Raw genomic sequence first — 22,246 nt, 5'->3', positions numbered from 1 at the left:
ATTCATTTAAGAGGAGAGAAAAAGGACAAGAAGTCTGTCAGAGAAGTGAAAGAAAAAACTGAGAGTATAGTGTTTAGGAACCAACAAAGAAAGTTTCAGTAAAATAAACCACTAACAGTGCTGAAAGACAGAAGTCCAGCCAGATGTGGGCTTAAAAAAAAAAAAATCCATCAAATCTGGTGATTAACAAACAAGTCACCAGTGTCCTTCAAGAGAGGAATTTCAAGAAGATGAGGGAAAATCCCTGGAGAAAGAGCATGGTAAAATGGAGAGGCAGAGCTGAGTTCAAATCACACCTCTCCAGCTTATGAGAAGCTATGTACCACCCTAGACAGGTTGCTTAACATATTGAATCTCAAATTCCCTGTTTGTAAAATGTAGTATTACCACTATTCATGGTTGTTGTAAGGGTAAGGGGTAATTATGAAAAGTTTCTAGCACAGTGGCTGTTACTATGCAGTCAACAAATGTTGTTATTATATGAACCCTGTTCATTTTCATTCCCCACATAAAAAAGAACAACCAGCAGTACGACATTATGACACTAGACCATTTTTCATGTACTGCAGGTGATAAAAAAAATTAAAACTTGATTTTGGCTTTTGCTTATTTAAAGCCAACAATTTGAAAAACCAGAAATATCCTTGTGATGACAAGAATGTGAAGAAAAGAGCATTTTCAAACACTATTGGTGATATTATAAGCCAAAGTAATGTTTCTAGAAGGAAATTTGGCAGTACCCATCAGCAAAATGTACATACCCTTTGGCCCAATTAATCTAGAAATGTCATGGAAATGTATCAAACAAGTGTCCAAGGACATACAAGAAGATTTCCTGTGGCATTATGAGAAAACAAACAAAATATACATCATAGAGGACTGCTTAAAGTATAAAATATATTACAAAAAATTATGGTATAGAACGTCTTTAGGAAATGCTAATTTCCTAAAGGAAACATTAAGGGGGGAAATTGCTCCTGCTTTGCTTCAGAGCCTTCTTGAATACTGAATTTTTTCCAATAGTAAGCATCTATTACTTTTATAATTAAAAAATCATTAATTGAATAATTTTTAATTTAGTATACTGGTTTTTGGATAAATATATTCAACATTTTTTTTTGTAATTCAGCATTTTCCTCACAAAAGAAACATATGTTGTTTTTAATGTCAAAGTTTAACATATTAGATCTCTCTCCTAAGTAATACAATCTTACCACACCAGCTGATGCCTGAATTATTCACTGGCCATCAAACTGGCACTCTTCTGTGGCAGCAGGCACTCTGTTAATAACATCCACGGTAATGGATTCCATTCATAAGAAAATGCTGAAGACTCAAAAACAGACAGGCACATACATTCGGAGGTGTGTGATGTCAGAAATGTTATCATTACATCCTATTATACAGTACATTCATGAGACAATATGCACCTTTAAAACAAAGCCCTAGAAACAAGGGGAAAAAAACTGATAACCTTTGAAATTAAAGGCTTTTATTCAAAATAATTTAAAAAATCACAAAAATAGAACTACCACATAATCAAAGCATCCCACTATTGGGTACACAGCTAAAAGAATTGAAAGCAAAGTCTTGAAGAGATATTTGTACACTCATGTTGATAGCAGCCCTATTCACAACAACTAAGAGGTAGAAGCAACCCAAATGTCCAGAGCTAAAGAATGGATAAACAAACTACGGAATATACAATGGAATTTTTCAGACTTTTTTAAAAAGGAAGGAAATCCTGACACATGCTATAACATGGATAAACCTGAGGACATTATACTAAGTGAAAAAAGCTAGTCACCAAAAGAGAAGTTCTATATGATTCTCCTTCTATAAGATATTTCAAGTAGTCAAATTCATAGAAACAAAAAGTAGAATGGTGGTGACCAGGGGCTGGGGAGAGGGGAAAAAAGGGAGTTGTTTAATGGGTACAGATTTTCAAATGTACAAGATGAAAAAGTTCTAGAGATTTGTTTTAAAACAATGTGAACATCCTTAATACTAATGAACTGCATGCTTAAAAATGTTTAAGATGATACATATTATGTTATACTTTCTCATAATAAAAAAATGAAAAAAATTCTATATTAAAAGTAATTCTGGTCACCAAATTGATAGCTCAAGATGATAGTACAACTTACAAACTAGTCCAATTTGTTTTTCTAATATAGGGAGCAGTATGAACAAATGTTTTCAGAATGAAATATGTAAAGAAAGAGGTTAGTAAGTATAAAAATGCTCTAATAGTATATAGCAATTTTTAGAAAGATAACATTCTTTTCTAAACATTAATATTAATATATCTAAAATTGTAATTTGATGAAATAATTTCAAAACAAAGTGTAAAAGGATGTTTTTCTTGAATCCCATTAATAATCAAGATTTCCATTTTTCACCCATTAGAAATAAAAGATTTCCGGGGCGCCTGGGTGGCTCAGTTGTTAAGCGTCTGCCTTCAGCTCAAGTCATGGCCCCAGCGTTCTGGGATCGAGCCCCACATCGGGCTCCCTGCTCAGCGGGAAGCCTGCTTCTCCCTCTCCCACTCTCCCTGCTTGTGTTCCCTCCTTCGCTGGCTGTCTCTATCTCTGTCGAATAAATAAATAAAATGTTTAAAAAAAAAAAAAGAAATAAAAGATTGCCTAAAACTCAGTAAAAAACAGAGCACCTGGGTGGCTCAGTTGGTTGAGCATCCAACTCTTGATTTCAGCTCAGGTCATGATCTCAGGGTCCTGGGATCAAGCCCCACATTGGGCTCTGCACTGAGCGTGAAGCTTGCTTAAGATTCTCTCTCCCCCTCTACCCCTCCCCTGCACTCTCAAAAAAAAAAAAAAAAAAAAAACCGACAATGCTCTCCCCTCCCCCTACTCCCTCTCAAAAAAACCCCACAATGCTCTTATCACATAAAAAAATCAATAATTCCCTAATATCATCTGACATTCAAAAAAAAATATATCGTCTGACATTCAAATTTTCTCTATTGCCTTATAACTGTCTCTTTACAGTTAACCTGTTCAATTAGTATGTAAGTGAGTTCACACATGAAAATTCTATTTAACAGTTTCACAGAATAATCTACAGAATTTACATTGGAAGAAAAAAAAAAAAGACCACAGGTATAGAATTAAACAAAAGCAAACTGCAAAACAGAATGTAATCTGTAAGCCTATTTTTATTTAAATGTTTATCTTTTTTTTTTTTTTAAGATTTTATTTATTCATTTGTGGAGGGGTGGGAGAGAGCACAAGGCAGAGCGAGCAGCTGGCAGAGGGAGAAGCAGGCTCCCCGCTGAGCAAGGAGCCTCATGCGGACTGGATCCCAGGACCCTGGGATCATGACCTGAGCTGAAGGCAGACACTTAAGCGACTGAGCCACCCAGGTGTCCCTTAAATGTTTATCTCAATAAATGACAACAAAAAGTAGTCATTTTTAGAAGATAAATACTAACCACGATTTGGGGGAATTATAAACAAATCAGCCTGAAATAACTGAGCTGTAAAAACAAAATATGATTTAGCTTAAAGAAATTTCAAAGGCTATATTTCACTTCCTCTGATTCAGGTCTAAAATACCAGTAATAGAGAGTTTTCCAGGTTCTTTTGTTTGTCTTGTTTGTTTCTGTTTGGTTCTAATGTGGATTTTAACACATGGTGTTAAATATATATTTAGATATAGATATTCATAGAAGTCAGGTGCATGTCTAAATTCACACATAATTTAAGTCAACAAATATCAACCGTAACAAAGCATCTTTCCCCAGGAGGGGGAGTATCCTAGTAAAAAGCAAAATAACCACACTAACACCAATCTATCCATTTCTTTCCACTGCCACCATGTCCTCTCTGTGCATTACCTTAATGCCTCTTTCCTAATGGTTTTCCTATCCCTACTCTCATTCTGGTCCTCTTCCCCCTCCAAATAGCAGCCAGAACGATTAAAACATAAACCATAGCGGCTACCCTCCAACCTCAAATCACACCCCTACTTTATCCGTTCCACTATGCCTAAGTCTCACTGGCAGGCTTTCAGATTCTTTATCAAACTCTTTCCAACCTCAGAGGCTTCACACAGGATCTTTCTTTGCCCAAGGCTCTCTCAGTCCACCCATTCTGGTTGGTGGTCTCCCTTCAGGCCCCAGTTTAATATACTATGTCCTTAAGAGATTTTTCCCTGTCCACCCAATCTAAAGTCCCTACAACTGATTAGCTACTTGAAAAAAAAATAGATCCACATCTCACATAAATTCTAAGAATAAACTTAAAATAAGTTAGAGATCTAAATATTTAAAATGGTAATTCAGTAAGTACTAGAAGAAAACAGGGTGAATGCCTCTTTGAACTCAGCAATGGGAAGGCCTTCTAATTATGACTTAAAATCCAGAGGCAATGAAAGAGGAGACTGATAAAACCAACCACACACAGGGGGTGCCTGGGTGGTTCAGTCAGCTAAGCATCCAATTTCAGCTAAGATCATGATCTCAAGGTCATGAGATCGAACCCAGCATGGCTCTGTGCCGGGTGTAGAACCTGCTTAAGATTCTTTCTCTCTCCCTCTCCTTCTGCCCCTTCACCTGCCCCCCACAACCTTTCTTTCTCTCAAAAAACAAAACAAACAAAAAAAAACCACACACAAAAAACTTTGTACAAGGCAAATAAAAAAACCACAAAAAAGTCAAAATGAAAAAAAATTCGACATATATGACAAATAAAGGGCTAACACCCCATATGTATAAGAGATCTCTAAAACTGATGGACAAAAGACCAAACTCTTAATAGAAATACGGGCAAAAGACATGAACAGGCAATTCACATTTATACACACAATTTTTTTTTAAAGATTCATTTATTTATTTTAGAGAGCACGCACGTGAGCAGGGGGAGGGGCAGAGGGAGAAAAAAAAGGAGAGAAGCAGACTCCCCGCTTGAGCAGGGAGTCCAACACAGGGCTCAATCTAGAGACCCGAGCTAAAATCAAGAGTTGGATGCTTAACTGACTGAGCCACCCAGGCACCACTCATACACACAATTTAAAAACTACCCTTAAACATGAGATGTTTAACTTCACTCATAATGACACATGCAAAATAAAACTACACAGATTAACAATTTTGCCAATCAACTGGCAAAATTGTTAAAGAATAACAAATTCCGCTGGCAAGGCTATAGAGAAACAGGCACTACCGTATGTTGCTGCTGGGAATGCAAACTGGTACAGTTCTGACTGAGAGAAGTTCGGCAATATCTAACAAAACTATATATGCATTTACCTTTTGACTAAATAATCCCACTTCTGAAAATTTACCTTGAAGATACAACTTGAATACAAAAATATGTATGCACAAAACTATTCTTTGTAATTGTAATTGGGAAACACAATATCAATAATTAGGAAAGTGGCTGAATAAACTATGGTTATCCACATAATGTAGTACTATTCAGCAATAAAATAGAATGAGAAAGATCTCTATGAACTGACATGAAGTGATTTCCAGGAAACACTGTTAAGGGAAAACAGCCAAGTGCAAACAGGCATCTATAGTACCTTACCTTTCCTGTAAGAAGAGAAATTGAGAAAACAAACATTTATCTGTTTATATACCCCCCACCAAACACACAGATACATATACACAGACACACGAAGAATAAAACAAAAACTAATGATAATGGTTACTAAAAGGGGTTAGAGAGGAAGGAGGTGGGAAGGATGGTGAGGAGGGAGTGTGACGCTTCTGATGGTTTTAGCATGCTTCTAATTTACAGAACCACATTAATGTTTCACATAGTCAAACAAACAAGGATATGGATGGGCCCAAAATGAAATACAAAGAAATGAACTTAAATATATTTAAAAAAAAAAAAAAAAAAAAAAAAAACAACAACATAATCACACTTGAAGGTGGAGGTTTGGAGAAGAACCAAAGTAACTTAAAACAGTATTTTGACTACATGCTCCAAATCTATGGCTAAAGAAAAGAACTGTAAATAAATGTTGTACTCCAGTTAGTAAATTAGCAATGGTATGGGTAGCAATTCCAAAACTACATTAAATGTATTCTAGAACTGAGCTAATAAGTAACATATGGTAGATAAAGAGAGCCAAGTTTCCTGGTATCATAAAAGGGATTATAAATAAAGGAAGAAGGACAGAATGAACTCTTGAGGTGTCAGAACTGGACACAGCAGTATGAATTCATGGTTTTAATATATAAACAGATAGATACAGAACTACTAAAACACACACATGCCATTTTTTAGCTTTACCACTCAAAGGGCCTAAAAGCATAACACCTTAGTACTAATGAGCACATACGGCACTAGCATCCATCTTGTTTTCTAAACACCATTCTCCAATAAAAGGAACCAGAGCTCCTTAGATAAATAGCCAATATCAGGGATGGGGCAGGAAGGTACAATGTCAGTCTGGAACATCTTGTGGTACCAGACGGTAAGCACTCAAGGGAGGAAGGGGCCATGGCAAAGGGGACACAGAACAAGCTTAAATCGGCTCCTGCTGGACAATTTAGGACAATTATTTAATAAGACAGTAACAAGTAACATTACAACCCAATGGATATGAATCCATGAGTCCATACAGAAACAAAAAGACTAGGGGCACCTGGTTGGCACAGTCATTAAGCGTCTGCCTTCAGCTCAGGGCGGGATCCCGGTGCTCTGGGATCGAGCCCCACATCAGGCTCCTCCGCTAGGAACCTGCTTATTCCTCTCCCACTCCCCCTGCTTGTGTTCCCTCTCTCGCTGGCTGTCTCTCTCTGTCATATAAATAAATAAAATCTTAAAAAAAAAAAAAGAAACAAAAAGACTAAGTAAAGGAAAATTCTTCCTTATAAAGGAATTTCTTATACAGGAATGATTGAATTAGAAAATCATCATTTCACAACCCCATAGTTGTAATTGTTTAAGGCCATATCCACCAAGAGAGGCTAAAACTTGTTTGTGAAAATAAGATGAGAAAGCAGTATACTCTCAAAGTTCCTCTTCACAAGATACTTGTTAATTACAAAGAAAAAAAAACCCTACAGCGGAAAAATCTGACAGTCACCACCTCAACCAAGTGATCAAAAGTTAACCAGTAATGGGAAAAAATGACATCATGTTCCTCTGAATATGTTAGAATACAACAACACTTCTGTGCAGTTATTCTAAAAATGCATAACCTGAAAACATCAGACAAACTAAAATTGAGGAGCATTCTACAAAATAACTATCCAGTACTCTTTAAAAGTGTCAGGTTTGGGACATCTGGGTGGCTCAGTCGGTTAAGTGTCTGTCTGACTCTTGATCTCATCTCAGGTCTTCATCTTAGGGTTGTGAGTTCAAGCCTCACACTGGGTTCCACGGCTGGGCGTGGAGCCTACTTAAAAAAAAAAAAAGTTCATGGTATGTGAATTATATCTTAATAAAGTTGTTTAAAAAAAACTTTAAGAGCCCTGTCAAAATTTTTATTTGAAAGCCGTGTGTGTGTATATATATATATATATATATATATATGCATATCATTAACATTAATATAGTATTATATATGTATTAAATAATCTATGTCTGTGACCACAATGTATGGTACAGAAAACCACTTCATTACAGACTTCTATTAAACTTTTTTCTTTCTTTTCTCTTTTAAGATTTTATTTATTTATTTGTCCAAGAGAAAGAGACAGTGAGTGCACAAGCAAGGGGAGCGACAGGCAGAGGGAGAAGCAGGCTCCCCACTGAGCAAGGAGCCTGATGTGGGACTCGATCTCAGGACACGGGGATCACGACCTGAGCTGAAGGCAGACGCTTAACCGACTGAGCCACCCAGGCATCCCTTCCCATTAAAACTTCTGTTAAAACGAGGGGCACCTAGGTGGTTCAGTCGGTTAAGCATTCGACTCCTGATTTTGGCTCAGATCATGATCTCGAGGTGGTGAGATTGAGCCCCATGGCAGGCTCCGTCCTCAGCAGGGGGTCTGCTTGAGATTCTCTCCCTCTCTCTCTCTCTGCCCCTCCCCACATTTGCACGCACTCTCTCTAAAACAAATAATATCTTTAAAAATAAAAAAAACTTGTTAAAACAAAACCCAGTTGACAACCTTTTGCCTAATAAGGATTCCCCGCAAAAATAACTATTTCATAATACAGAGAAGAAACTGTCAACAATTTCAGACAATACTGAGCTTTTTTGGATAAGGGTGGTTTAGAAACAGAGAACTTTAATACTCGTTGCTCGTAACTCCTTCTCTACTCTCAAGGCTCATTCAAGGGTCATCTCTCACCAGAAGCCTTCTTTGAACCCTCAAATGAAGCTAAGTGCTCTCCTCTGTGTTCCCATAGCACCCTGCACACACCTATACCCCAGGACTTCTTAAGACAAACTATTCTTCTCCTCCATTAAATGATGAAATCATGTTTTAATCACCTCTGCATCCCTCGCAGAGTGCCAACACACAAAAAGGACTCAAGAAAAATTCAGTTAAATTTGCAGTGTGAATTTGGACCTGTTTAACTTCTATAAGCCTCAGTTTTCTGCTTATGCAATAGGAATTCTACCAATTGTCTTACCTAACTCATGGGGGTGAGACATGAGAAACAAACAAGGAAATATACATATAAAAGCACTTGAAAAAAATGTAGTATACATACACAGTCTTCTATTATTATAGAGTACCTTACATAAAGTATTGGCTATTATTGTATGGGTCATTCTATGTATCTTAATTTTGTTACAGGAACTCTGTCTTTGATACTTTTGAGTCTAGAAAGGCATAAGGGGATGTATTTGAATACCCTAAACAAAAAATGATAAGCCTAAATTAATTATCATTACATACCATTCGGTCAACCATTACAGGCAAAATAGAAAGTATTTTTTTACCTCAACAACAATTAATGCTAAATTACTCAGTAAACTTGCAATAAATACAACTGCTTTTCAGGTTACTTTACAGCCCACTTTCCTGTCTCTATGTTCTGAAATGACTCAAACCACAAGCTAGAATTCTACATTTAAAAGAAAAAGGAAAATATTCATGAACTGAATGTTGCCACCACACCTCATAAACACAGCACCTTCTGCTGCTAAAACCTTTTATGCATTCAAGAGCCCTGCGTGTTCTTGACAGAAACCATACTCATGCAGCTGAATTTAGAACATGCTGACCTTGAGCAAATCAATGCCCTTAGCATGTACTTCTGGCTTATATCACTACAAGAGGTAGACAGCCTCACCATCTATAGTAGTCAACAATTTCTGGCCACTGTCCCCTGTCTATTTTAAGATATCCCTACTACATTTCTGTGTTGCACAGTTCAAAGAAACAGAATAACACATGAACCTGTGTTTAAACACAAATCATTTACCTTGGAACTTGTGGTATGTGTGTTCATACTGTGATTAGCTCAAAAATATTTAATTTGGTAAGTTTCCACTTCCTGCTTTCGTTTTTTAAATACAACGTATTTTTAACAAAGAGTTAAAAATCAAGTTTAAGACACTTCTGCTTACTGTCTAATCAAATTTTAAGTAACCTTAGTCAAAAACTAAGCCAAAATTGGTGAACAAATATTGAAAAAGATTAAGTTACCTGCTATTTTCATGCAAAACTACACTAGATATTAAAACAGTACATAATTAAGGACTATAAGACATTTTCACCAGTCTACCTTAATACTTACTAACTCTAACTCCTGAATCTAATTCACATAAAGTCCTTTTTAAATGTTTTTACCCAAGCAACAGCAACCAAAATGCTACTAGCACGAGCCCCTGTTTACAAATAAGAATCTCATTTTTTTTTACTCTAAACACAAAACCTGTAAGGTAGCAATTGTATACCCTGTGAAATTCAGATTATCTACTTGAAATTTATACAGAAAAACAAATTAGAAACTTAGTAATTGTACTTAGCAATTATTCATAGCTTTTTTTTCCACTCCCAACAGAGGCTAGTATTTGTGCAAAGGCCTAATACTAGAAATAAACACTGTAAAACATTTAGCATTTGATTGGTTTTTAAAGGATTTCCTTTACTTTCTTGAAACATTTAATAAATGTTTAATAAATGTTCAAGTATAAAAAATAAAGTGTTTTTTTTTTAACTCTCATCCAAAATATTTCAAATAAAAAAAAGGAGTCTAGGTATCACACAGAGCTAAATCTGATACGCAGTATAATGCAGGACCCAAATAAAATGAAGTCATTTACTAACAAGTGAACTAAATATAGAGCCCAAGCAGCTGGAGCCTGGGGGTTTATATAATATGCTAGCTGACAACTAAAAGCTCTTAAGACAGAATCCATAGAACACAAAGTGAAGGAAAAAACCACTTTTCTTCTCATGCTGTTAAATAATATTTTAAAATAAATTTTCTGGGAAAAATGAACTAAATGCTAATCCTGTATTCCATTATATTAAATAAATCTGTCAGGAGTACAGAGGATCAAATAAATGTAATTATATGATATATTAAATAAGACTACCCTGACACAACTATAGTTTTTGGGTTTTGTTTTGTTTTGTTTTTGAGAGAGAGAGAGAACGAGCAGTGGGAAGGGTCAGAGGGAGAGAGAGCAGCAGCAGACTCCCTCCTGAGCAGGAAGCCCACTGTGGGGCTTGATTCCAGGACCCCGAGATCATGACCTGAGCCGAAGGCAGATGCTTAACTGACTGAGCCACCTAGGTGCCCCTACAATATCTTTTAAACCATTTAAAAGGAATAGTACCTCAGCACTCTAGTACTAAAAATCTTACAATCAGGGATATACTAAACAATAAATTAGGCTATGTTCCTGATTTCTAACACATTTTTTTTTAAGATTTTATTTATTTATTTGACAGAGAGAGACAGCCAGCGAGAGAGGGAATGCAAGCAGGGGGAGTGGGAGAGGAAGAAGCAGGCTCCCAGCAGAGAAGCCTGATGTGGGGCTTGATCCCAGGACTCCGGGATCATGCCCTGAGGCAAAGGCAGACACTTAACGACTGAGCCACCCAGGCGCTCCTCTAATACGTATTTTAATAAATTATCACTAACTGACATAAATGTGGGACTCCTAATGACCTACTAATGGCAAGGCATATATGTGGAGTTGGTTTTTGTAGTAGCTAATTAATTTCTCCTAGATCTTGTCCTGGATACTAAGGCATGTATTTGCAAGAAACTAATCAGAGTGAGAGGTATTGTACAAAGGTAGATACAATACCAGAAGATAGGGGCGCCTGGGTGGCTCAGCGGGTTGAGCATCCGACTCTTGATTTTGGCTCAGGTTACAATCTCAGGGTCCTAGGATCAAGCCCCGCATCTGACTCCACGCTCAGCACAGATCTGCTTGTCCCTCTCCCTCTGCCCCTCCCCGCCACTCATGCTCACAAGTGCTCACGCTCACGTGTGCTCTCTCTCTAAAAATAAGTAAATAAATCTTCAAAAAAAAATACCAGAAAATACCCCTTGCCAGGTCTAAATTTATAATCCTCAAATTCTAACAATCTCCAACAATAAACTGCATGTATCTGTCTATTCACTAACTTCTTAACGGCCAATATTGGCAGCTTCTGTATTTGTCCACTGTGTTGGGGCTCTAGAGTTCACCAAGACCATAAATTCATTCTAGCTGAAATGAAAACAATTTCTCAAAATGATAGAGCTATGAATCCAAAACAATTTTACCTACTCAAGAAGATATTTTGAATCTTGGTAATCATTAGTCCTTAAGACTACCAATATACGCCAGGCTAGCACCATATTAATCATGACACTATAGCACTTTATCAGTATTTACATGGAAGTTATTTTCTTCTTTAAATTCTACCCATAGCACCAACACCAAAATAACATTACCCATAACATATAGATGAAAAGAGTATAATCAAACTTGTTATGGAAAAGTCTCCTGAACATTTATGGCAGCCATGGAAGTGTGTCTGAATCTTCTGAATCTTAAAATCGCTAATCAGAATAACTTTCTGAATTCTCATATATAACTTTTCTAAGTATTCAGTTACATCTGATTGTCTTTAATAAACTAGTTCTCTTAAGTGCCAAAATGCCCAAAGATATATACAAAAATTACTAAAAACCTCTCCCAACATTTGAAGACTTCTGTTTGATCATCATTAATCACCTACCATTCCTTCAGGTCTTCTATTAACAATAAAAATAACCGACCCAATGTCTTTGGCTCAGAACTGCAGCAGGTATTTCTATCCTGTTTGGGCAGATTTTATGCCTAAATTTTAAAAATTTTTAACACCTCAAACCTAAACTGATCTTGATTTCTTTACTTATCCAAGCTGTCTTTTTCACCATGTATGCACACAAACTTATTTCATTTAGCCAAAATTCAACATTTACTAAAGAGCCAAAAAGTAGCTGTCACCTACCTGTAGTACCGAGACTGTAGGTATGTTGAACAAACAGTCTTTGATACATGACTGGCCGACCCAAAGTCTATCACCTTAACCCTGTATGGCTGCCGAACAGGATCCACCAACATAATATTCTCTGGTTTGAGGTCAGCATGAATTAAACCAAGACTTTTCAATTTTTTCAGTGCAGTGGCCACTTGTTGAAGAATGGGTCGAATTACTTTTAGTGGCAGGGGACTGAACTTATTTTGTTTCAGAAAGTCATACAAGTTTTGTTCCAGCATCTCAAAGACTAGACAAGTATGGTTACGGTGCTGAAAGCATTCATAAGCTCGTACAAAGTTATATTCATCAGCATTTTCAGTACTGAGCCTTGCTAATATGCTCACTTCTATTTGACCTTGACGTGCATAAGAAGGGTGATTCTTCAAAATTTTGATTGCTACAATTTCATTTGTCCCTCTTTTCCAGCATTTCACTACCTGGCCAAAAGTGCCTCGACCAAGAAAATCAAGGACTTCGTAAGTATTTTTCAAGGAGCATAAGACTTCATGCTGTACTAACTGATAGTCACCTTCTCCAGTGGTACAATTCTGTTTTGTTCCTGTGGTAGTTGTCACAACTGTCACTGGATTTCCCATGTTGGTTTGCAACATTGCAGGAAGTATGGACAATTCATCGACAATCTGCATTGCGCTGCTATGATTATCCAACTCCTCACTCTTGCGCTTCAATCCACATCGCTGGGGGCCTTCTAGGAAATTTAACCTGTGTCGCCACGCCCCAATCGGAGGTGCCTCCACTTGAGCTTGCTGCGCCTGAGCTGCTATGACCTTTGTAGCACCCACAGTGTTTTTTAAAACAACAGCACTTGTCTGCAATGAAAAGTTGTGTCCTCGAGGTCTGTTAAATGGTATCTTTGTCTGAAAAACACTACCCTTCGTGGGAGGATGAGAATTTCCAACGTTTTTACCATTCACATAGGTCCGTGGATAGTTTCTTTCCTGGAATACACAACTGCTTGGCTCTACTTTGAGTTTCTTCACACTACAAAAGGCACTTGACTGAGTTTGATAAACATACGGTGGGTAGACCAAGACTTGTGAGGCCATACCTGGGTGGGGAGAGAGGAAAGAAAAACGACATATTAACTACAAAAATTTGTCTTTAATTTTAAAAATCATGTAAGAAAACTTTCAAGGGTCAAGTCCATAATTTGTAAATATAATTTAACTCCATTAAGATTTTTTTCCCTGAAGAAGGTAAGTATTTCAGTATCTCCTAGCTAATTAGTGCTTCAGCTATTTTGAGTATTGCATAAAAGACTGGAAATAAAGAGCTGAGTGCATTCATTTAATCAAAAAATATTTACCAAGCAGTTGCAATCACCAAGATATGCCCTAAGAACTGTACCAACCATTTTTCCCCCAAAAGGAAAAGTACAGACCCCTAAACTATACACATCTGGCAAAGGTAAAGCATTCTATCACCAAATTATCATTTATGAACCAATGACAATGAAAGAAAACACCCATTACATATTACAGTCACAATCCTTAAATCTAAAACTCAAGAATCGCCTCAGGAAAAATAATCAATCGTAAAAATAAGTATAGAAGCCAGATGTAGGTCCCTTTGCATGATGTTCTCTTACTGTCTTTTTCCACATCCACCCTTGTACCCTTAAGCAGACTTCTTTACATTCAGATCAACGTGTGAACACCTTCTTGCTGAGGATTTTCTTGGGACACACGCTCGCCACTCACCCTGTAGGCCAGAGCTGGGTGTTCAGTGCTCTCATTAAAGCTTCTATGTTCTTCTAATTAGCATTCATGACATGACATTACATTACATTGTAATTTTCACACTAGATCTGAAACAAAGTTCCCAGGATTTAGAGTCGATGTTCAAGAAACGTGAGCAGGTCAGATTAATTGTAAAATATTTCCACTCTCTGCAATTTAAAAATCTGTATTGTATTAACTGGGCAATCTCCTACTGTTTTAACGAATCAAACATCAATTCTCCAATTCAAAAATAACAGACTACCATCATAACATGAAACACATATAATATTTAAAATAATGAGTCACCACCTATTGAAGGACTTACTATACAAAGAATTTTAACAAATGCTTTATTTGTAATATTTTTTTAAAAAGATGTTATTTATTTGAGAGAGAGAGAGCACGAGCAAGGGGAGGGGCAGAGGTAGGAGACTCCCCAGTAATTGGGGAGCCCAATTCAGGGCTTGGTCGCAGGACCCCAAGATCACGACCTGCGCAGAAGGCAGATGCTTAATGAACAAAGCCACCCAGGTGGCCCTGCGATATTTTATTTAATCATATTAATATCTTCCCAATTTGCTGTTAAGAAAACTAAAACTCAAAGGAACTAGAAAACTGTCCAAGGTCACATAGCTGGGGTATAGTAAAAGGAACAGGAAAATACATTGCCCTTCAGATAAAAGGCATAAATTTATGCCTCCTTCAACTTCCAAAACTTTTTTTTTTTTTTTAAGATTCTATTTTTAAGTAATCTCTACACCCAACACAGGGCTCAAACTCATAAACCCCAGATCAAGAGTCCCATGCTCTACCAACTGAGCCAGCCAGGCACCCCCTAAACATTTCTTGTTAACTACCTACCACATTCCTAAACTGACCTGGCTCTGGTAAGAAATAAGCAATAAAACTTTATTAGACAAATTAAGATTTGATGTTCAATGTGTAAGAGGAAATCATAAATTAAAATCCTGGAGTTCCAAACCATTTCATCCAGCATCAGAAGAGGTTTCAATATTCCACCAATTAATCTCCTTTTAATGAAGCAAAGCCACACTGAAAACTCCATCTAACCATTCCGAACCCATCTGCTAATTCACTTAATGCTGTTTGTGAGGACCCCCAACCTTATCTTCAATAATTTAGCATTATCACGATTCTCATTTCAAACCACTTCTGTGACCCCACACCCACAGAAACAGACTCAGAGAGACAGATGATGAAACTCACAGATAAAAATTTCAAAAACAGCTATTATAAATATACTTGTGGATTTAAAGAAAAGCTTGAACATAAATAGGAGAGACATGAAAAACATTTTTAAAATGGAACTGGTGGGCCTAGAAAACCTTACATACCATACACATTCAGCAGAAAAGCAATTTGGCCTTGTCTAACAAAACTAACATACAATCAGGCAACTCAAATACAGTAAAAGAATATTTGTGCAGTACTGTGTAAAGAAACACAGTACTGGAAATAGCCTAAATATCCATTCGAAAACTGGGTAAACACACCTTGATATACAGACCACCTACAGTCTTTAAAAAGAATGGAAACAGGGACACCCGGGTGGCTCAGTAGGTTGAGCAACCCACTCTTGGTTTCGGCTCAGGCCATGATCTCAGTGTCATGAGATCAAGCCTGCATGGGGCTCTGTGCTCAAGCAGACTCCCTGCTTGAGATTCCCTGCCCCCCTTCTCTGCCCCTCCCCCAACTTGTGTGCGTGTGCACACTAACGCACGCTCTCCCCCCCCACCTTTCTCTCTCTAAAATAAGTATTTTTTTAAAAAAAGAACGAAAACAATCTACCCTGTTATGGACTGATTCCCATATCATTATATAAAAAGCGAGATTCAGAAAAATGTGTACAATAGATACCACCATGTGTAATAAAAAAGAATTACGTATGTATATAATTGCACATACACTGAAGTATCTGTACCTACATAAAGACACTGTTGGTTTCTTTGTCTCAGGGAAGAGTAACAAGAATACTGGGGGCAGTGACAAAGACTTACTTTTCACTGTATATCCTTTTCACAACACTTTAATTTTTACTATGTACCTGTACTGCCTGTTCAAAATACATTTTTGAATCATCTGAGAAACCTATTAAAATAGATAAATTTCCTATTTAGAAATGAACCAATACATCCGGGATTCGCTTCAAAATAATAAAGAGAAAATGGATGGGGATATGAATAAAATGAGATTAGCCATAAATCGTTCGTTATAGGACCTTAATAGTAAAAAGGGGTTCTACTTTTGAATATGTTTATTTATATCTTTCCTTAATAAAAAGTTAAATAAGTAAATATATATTTAAAATTCCACCCAGAAAGATTCTGATTCAGTAAGTCTGTGGTGCAGTCCAGGCATCTTCATGTGCACAAGCTTTCAAGGCCATTTCGATTCACACTAAGATCTGATAAAGAAAGTGATCTAGTCTGTACGAAAACCGTAGCAAATTCAAGTTCTACCAATTCAGGGACCTTGAGTCTGAAAAAATCAGGATGAAGTCCTAGAGAATAGAACACATACCACTCTTGGCCAATCCAAGCCATTTTTTTTTAAAGATTTTATTTATTTGTCAGAGAGAGAGACAGAGAGCACACAAGTAGGGGGAGCAGCAGACAGAGGGAGAAGCAGACTCCCTGCTGAGCAAGGAGCTCAATGCAGGACTCAATCCCAGGACCCTGGGATCGTGAACTGAGCTGAAGGCAGATGCTTAACCAACTGCACCACCCAGGCATCTCAATCCACACCATTTTAAATCACGGTGTTATGTGGATGACAGCTGAGATCCACGTAACTGAACCTAGAGATATTTAAGAATCTACTACAATTTCTGAATCCTGCGGTTCTTACCTTTTCTTTCCCAACATGCCAAACTAGAAAGCAAACAGTTAAGCCAAGGGCCCAACCAAGGTCACCTAAAGGAGGCTTAGAAAATCACCCCTCACCAACCACTGCGCTATGTGGGGCCAATCTCAAAGGGGACTTTAAAAAAATAAACACAGATAGGAATGTCACATAACATACATAGCATCTAAGAAGGGGATGGGGTGCTGCTGGAGATAACGGTTATAAAAGACCAAAAGGAAAGAACTCCAAATTATTAATTAACCTAGCCACTGTGATTCCCTGCCATATCCAGGTATTAAGTCTTTCCTTCTACCAACCCTCCACCAGATAAACTCATGACCTGGTAAGAGTATCTTCTGCTCGGAGTTTATGGATTTTATATAGTAAGCTGAGTACGGGAGCTGCTTAAGTCCATGGAGTCCAAAATACTCAGTACAATACTATTATTTCTTATTATTTTTCATTGCAATTCAAACTACGTTATACCTCTGTAGCTGTATTATTCATGACTTTGTCATTTGTTCTTATCAACTGACTAAGAAATGAAGTTTTGAAATACCCCTTCGTAAGCTGGGGCTGCCTATAATATATCACTCAGAGGATCGTGAAGACTCCTGTTAGAAAAACCATTAAGCTTCCATTCCTCAAGCTTAATAATCTCAAGTACTTTAACTTTGATTAATAGGTCTTTTTTTTTTCCAACCCTCTAAAAGACTTTAAGACCCATCTGAATTCTATCCAAATTCTTCACATCCTTTTACAATTACCAAAACAGCAATGTAACCAATACTGACACCCGCAAGCATGTGTCTGACTACCACTAGCCAAAACGTTTTCTTCTTTCCTTTTGAGGCTTCCTGAAGAGGGAGGGAGGAAGCAAAAATAAAAATACTTTATTATCTTACATACAAATTACTAGCCAATATGAAAATTGTGAATAATTCTGCCAAACTTATACAAAGCCCATATGTAACTGGGTTCTTCTTTAAAATGTACTGTGACATCACAAATAGATGAGTAAAGGCAATGATGCCTTGCATTCTCCTTACTCAACTTTCTCCTTCTAGTTGTTCAAACCTCAATTTTTAAATTTCTCTTTAAAAATTATGATAAAATATGCATAACAAAAAAATTTACCATTTTGAAGTGTACAGTTCAGGGGCATAAACACATTCACACTGTTGTGCAACCATCACCACTATCCATCTCCAGAACTTTCTTCCTCTTCCGAAACTGAAACTCTACCCATTAAACAATTGTCCACTGCCCCCACCCCCAGCCCCTGGCAATCACCATTCTATGCTCTGGAAGAACTTAACTATTCTAGGTACCCCATATTATGAAATTATACAGTATTTGCTCTTTTAAGACTTATTTCACTCAGCATAATGTATTCAAAGTTCATCCATGTTGCAGTATGTGTCAGAATTTCCTTCCTTTTTGAGACTAAATAATATTTCATTGTATGAATATGCCACATTTTGTATATTCATTCAGCCACCAAAAGATATTTGGGGGTAGTACATGGCTGACTTAGTGGAGCATGCAACTCCTGATCTTGGGGTTGTAAGTTTGAGCTCCACACTGGGTGTAGAGATTACTTAAAAATAAAATCTTTAGGGGTGCCCAAGTAGCTCAGTTGGTTAAGCATCCAACTCTTCATTTCGGCTCAGGTCATGATCTCAGGGTCCTGGGATCAAGCCCCACATAGGGCTCTGCACTGAGAGTGGAGCCCGCATAAGATTCTCTCTCTCTCTACCTCCCCCTCTACCCCTCCCCCAACTCACATATGCATGCTCTCTCTCAAAAAATAAATTAATTAAATCTTCTAAAAAAAAAGATATTTGGGTTGCTTCCACCTTTTGACTACTGTGAATAATACTGCTACGAACATGGATGTACAAATTTCTCTTCAAGACCCTACTTTCAGTTCTTTTGTGTATATATACCCATAAGTGCAATTACTGGGTTATATGGAAATTCTATTTTTAATTTGAGGAATCACTATACTATTTCCCATAGCAACTATACCATTTTACATTTCAACCAGTATTGCACAAGGTTACGATTTCTCTACATCCTCACCAACACTTCTTATTTTTTTCTTCTTTAATAGCCACCCTAGTGGGTGTGAAGTGGTATCTCATTTGTGATTTTTTAATCTAATTCATCAATACTGGCTGTACTAACATCCAGAGCTTGACATCATCAGTAGCTGTAACAAGTAAGCCTTCTATTTTTTCATTTGAGTTCTTGACAAATATTAAACATTACACTTAAAACTAAACTCTACAGAAACCCACATTATTAGCTGGGCATTCCCAAACAACTACTGAATAATCCCCAGTGTTTTCAGACTATCAGTGGAAAGTACAGAAATTATTATATAACTAAAAGAATCAAGTTTTAAATTAAGATATAAATATGAAAATGATCAGCATTTCTAAATACCAACAAGAAGAAATAAATGAAAAGAACAAGTAGGGGGCGCCTGGGTGGCACAGTCGTTAAGCATCTGCCTTCGGCTCAGGGCGTGATCCCAGCATTCTGGGATCGAGCCCCACATCAGGCTCCTCCACTAGGAGACTGCTTCTTCCTCTCCCACTCCCCCTGCTTGTGTTCCCTCTCTCGCTGGCTGTCTCTGTCAAATAAATAAATAAAATCTTAAAAAAAAAAAAAAAGAACAAGTAAAACAAAAACCTTAAGACAAATTTGTTTTTTAACATAAAGAGGAGCTCAGGGCACTAAGAGATTATCTCATAATAAAATGGGTTAAGAAAGCAAAGTATTAAATTTGTAGCCAATATTCTACAATTAAAAAAAAAAACCAAAAAACAAAAGCAATACAACCACCAATTTAAAAAGGCACCTCTATGCAAGTTACCTTAGAGAATATTTTCATTCAACTGGAAATAAGCATATAGCTATACTAGATCAAAGTAAACCTTTGATTCTGTTTACACGAAAACCCTGCATTCAGAGTTCTCTTCTCAACACACCTATCAATTGTTTCCAGGAGATATATATTAAAATAAGGTAGACACAAGTGCAGTTCATTTTCAAAAGTGAACCTATTACCAAACTCTGTAAAGGGAGACAGATGGAACAGGAAATGAAAAATACAGTTAAGATTGCTTTATCAGGTACAATGTACCAATGTACCTTTAATCTGATGTCCTCAAAACTAACAGAGCTAGACAATTATCCTATGTGAAAAGAGTAATGATATGTTCTACACGGTTAGTATACTAAGTTCACTAACAGAATGATGCGTCTTCATTCAAATCACCAAACACACATTACAGATTATAAGTGCCTTTCAGCATACTACGATCAGCACCAGATACAAGAAGATTTAAAAAGCACTATGTAAAAATCACTGAAAATGCTAAAAAACAAAGCAAAACCACCACCTACCCTACACAAGCAGTCCCCTACACCAAATCCCCATCATTCTTGTCTTTACCTGGATCCAAACATTTCTTCTAGCCTTCTTTCTCTCCCTCGTCTCAATTAAACATCAAGATCTGACCTGTCCATGTCAACACAGTACTTCACATCCTGTCCTTAAAATATTATCTATCTCTTCCTGTGATCTACCATCTCTTTCTGATTATCTATCTCCCACCACACAAATTCCCAATACTCTTTGCTAAATTCTAGTTCCTCTCCTTCTAGTACAATAGATTCAAAATTAACACTTCTCTTATGTAACACAAAAGGTATTTTTAAAGATTCTTAGCAGCAAATGAATCCAAAATTCTAAATCTGAATTCTCTCAATCTTTTTCCTGACACACTTCAGGTATTTCATCATACCTTCTAAGAAGTGAAACACTTTAGGAGAGGCAATATTCAAAAGCAAAACTTTCTCACAGAAGTAAAAGCACTTTAGGGAAGGTGGTCTTTACCAAAGCATTTTTATGTGCAAATTAGTAATTTAGTCATTTCAAGAAAGGAGCTTTGTGCATCACTCTAATAATGACTTTCAACACTGCAAAATGCCTTTTTGAAAATAACAGAGTCAACCTAATTCACCCAGCTAGTGGACCAAAGAAAAATTAACACTGTTCTTTTTTTTTTTTTTTTTTTTTTAGATTTTATTATTTACTTATTTGAGAGAGCACTCATGTGCACTCAGGGGAGGGACAGAGGGACAGGGAAAAAGAGAATCTTAAGCAGGCTCCATCCCCAGTACGAGGCTGACACAGGGCTCAATCTCAGGACCCTGAGCCAGTCATGAGCCAAAGGGAAGAGTCCACATCACTTAACCAACTGAGTCACCCAGACACCCTGAAATAACACTGTTCTTAAACTACATTTGCATTCCTCAAAGTCTAGAACAGAGCTAAATGAGTAAAAGCCTCGAGCTATGCTAGAGCCTTACATCATTTCAAACTTTTTTTTATAAAGATTTTATTTTTTAATCTTTACACCCAACGTGGGGCTCAAACTCACAACCCCAAGATAAAAAGTCACATGCTCCACTGACTGAGCCAGCCAAGTGCCTTTCAAGTTTATTTTTTAATAAGATATTGCAAACATCAGTTTTATCAGAACTTTAAGTTTTATACAAATGCCTGTCTTGATTTCACAAAGTCTGACAAAGAGATCAAAGGAGATAGAATGGTAGCAATATGGTCTATAATCTAGTTTCATGTAAATAATAGATTATTCCAGCTTGGTTTATCCATAAAGACTTTGCTTTCATGAATATACCTAGGAAAAAGATATACCTTGGAAATATGTTTCAACTGAAAACTTGTCAACATTTCATGGGGTAGATAAAGGGACATTTTTCTTAGGAGCTTTATAACTCAAAGATAAGGTATTAAATACAGAGAAGAACATTAAAAACAAATATTACACTATTTTAATGACACAGTGACTGATTAAAGCCGTGAGTTGAACAATTTGTTATTGCAATGGTATTTCTTAAAGATTTATTTATCTGAGAGAGAGAGAGAGAGAGAGAGAGAACAGGCACCAGGAGGAGCAGAGGGAGACACAGAGAAACTTCAAGCAGGCTCCCCACTGAGTACAGAGCCCGACATCGGACTTGATCCCAGGACCCTGAAATCATGACCTGATCCAAAATCAAGAGTTGGACACCCAAACAACCGAGCCACCTAGGCAGCCCAGCAATGGTATTTTGGCTTTATTTTGGATTATCTCATAAACATAATATTTTTATTACTATTAATTTGTTGTATGTACTCAAAAAAATACGTTAA

At 37.0% G+C, this 22,246-nt stretch overlaps 1 protein-coding gene across 5 annotated transcripts in view; it reads right to left on the bottom strand.

Annotated features, from left to right (window-relative positions):
- HIPK3 (homeodomain interacting protein kinase 3) overlaps nt 1–22,246 on the bottom strand; it is an 87,015-nt gene that overhangs the window by 44,921 nt on the left and 19,848 nt on the right. For all 5 annotated transcript variants that reach the window (XM_045808530.2, XM_045808533.2, XM_045808534.2 and 2 more), the window contains exon 2: nt 12,377–13,475. In XM_045808530.2, the coding sequence (XP_045664486.1) occupies nt 12,377–13,473 (1,097 nt within the window). In that variant the 5' untranslated portion in view covers nt 13,474–13,475. The remainder of the gene's footprint in view (nt 1–12,376; nt 13,476–22,246) is intronic.

This window comes from Ursus americanus, chromosome 24 (assembly GCF_024610735.1).
Source record: "Ursus americanus isolate L20-20 chromosome 24, mUrsAme1.1.p, whole genome shotgun sequence".
NCBI classification, from domain to species: domain Eukaryota; kingdom Metazoa; phylum Chordata; class Mammalia; order Carnivora; family Ursidae; genus Ursus; species Ursus americanus.
This window is presented reverse-complemented; position numbering and strand designations above follow the sequence as displayed.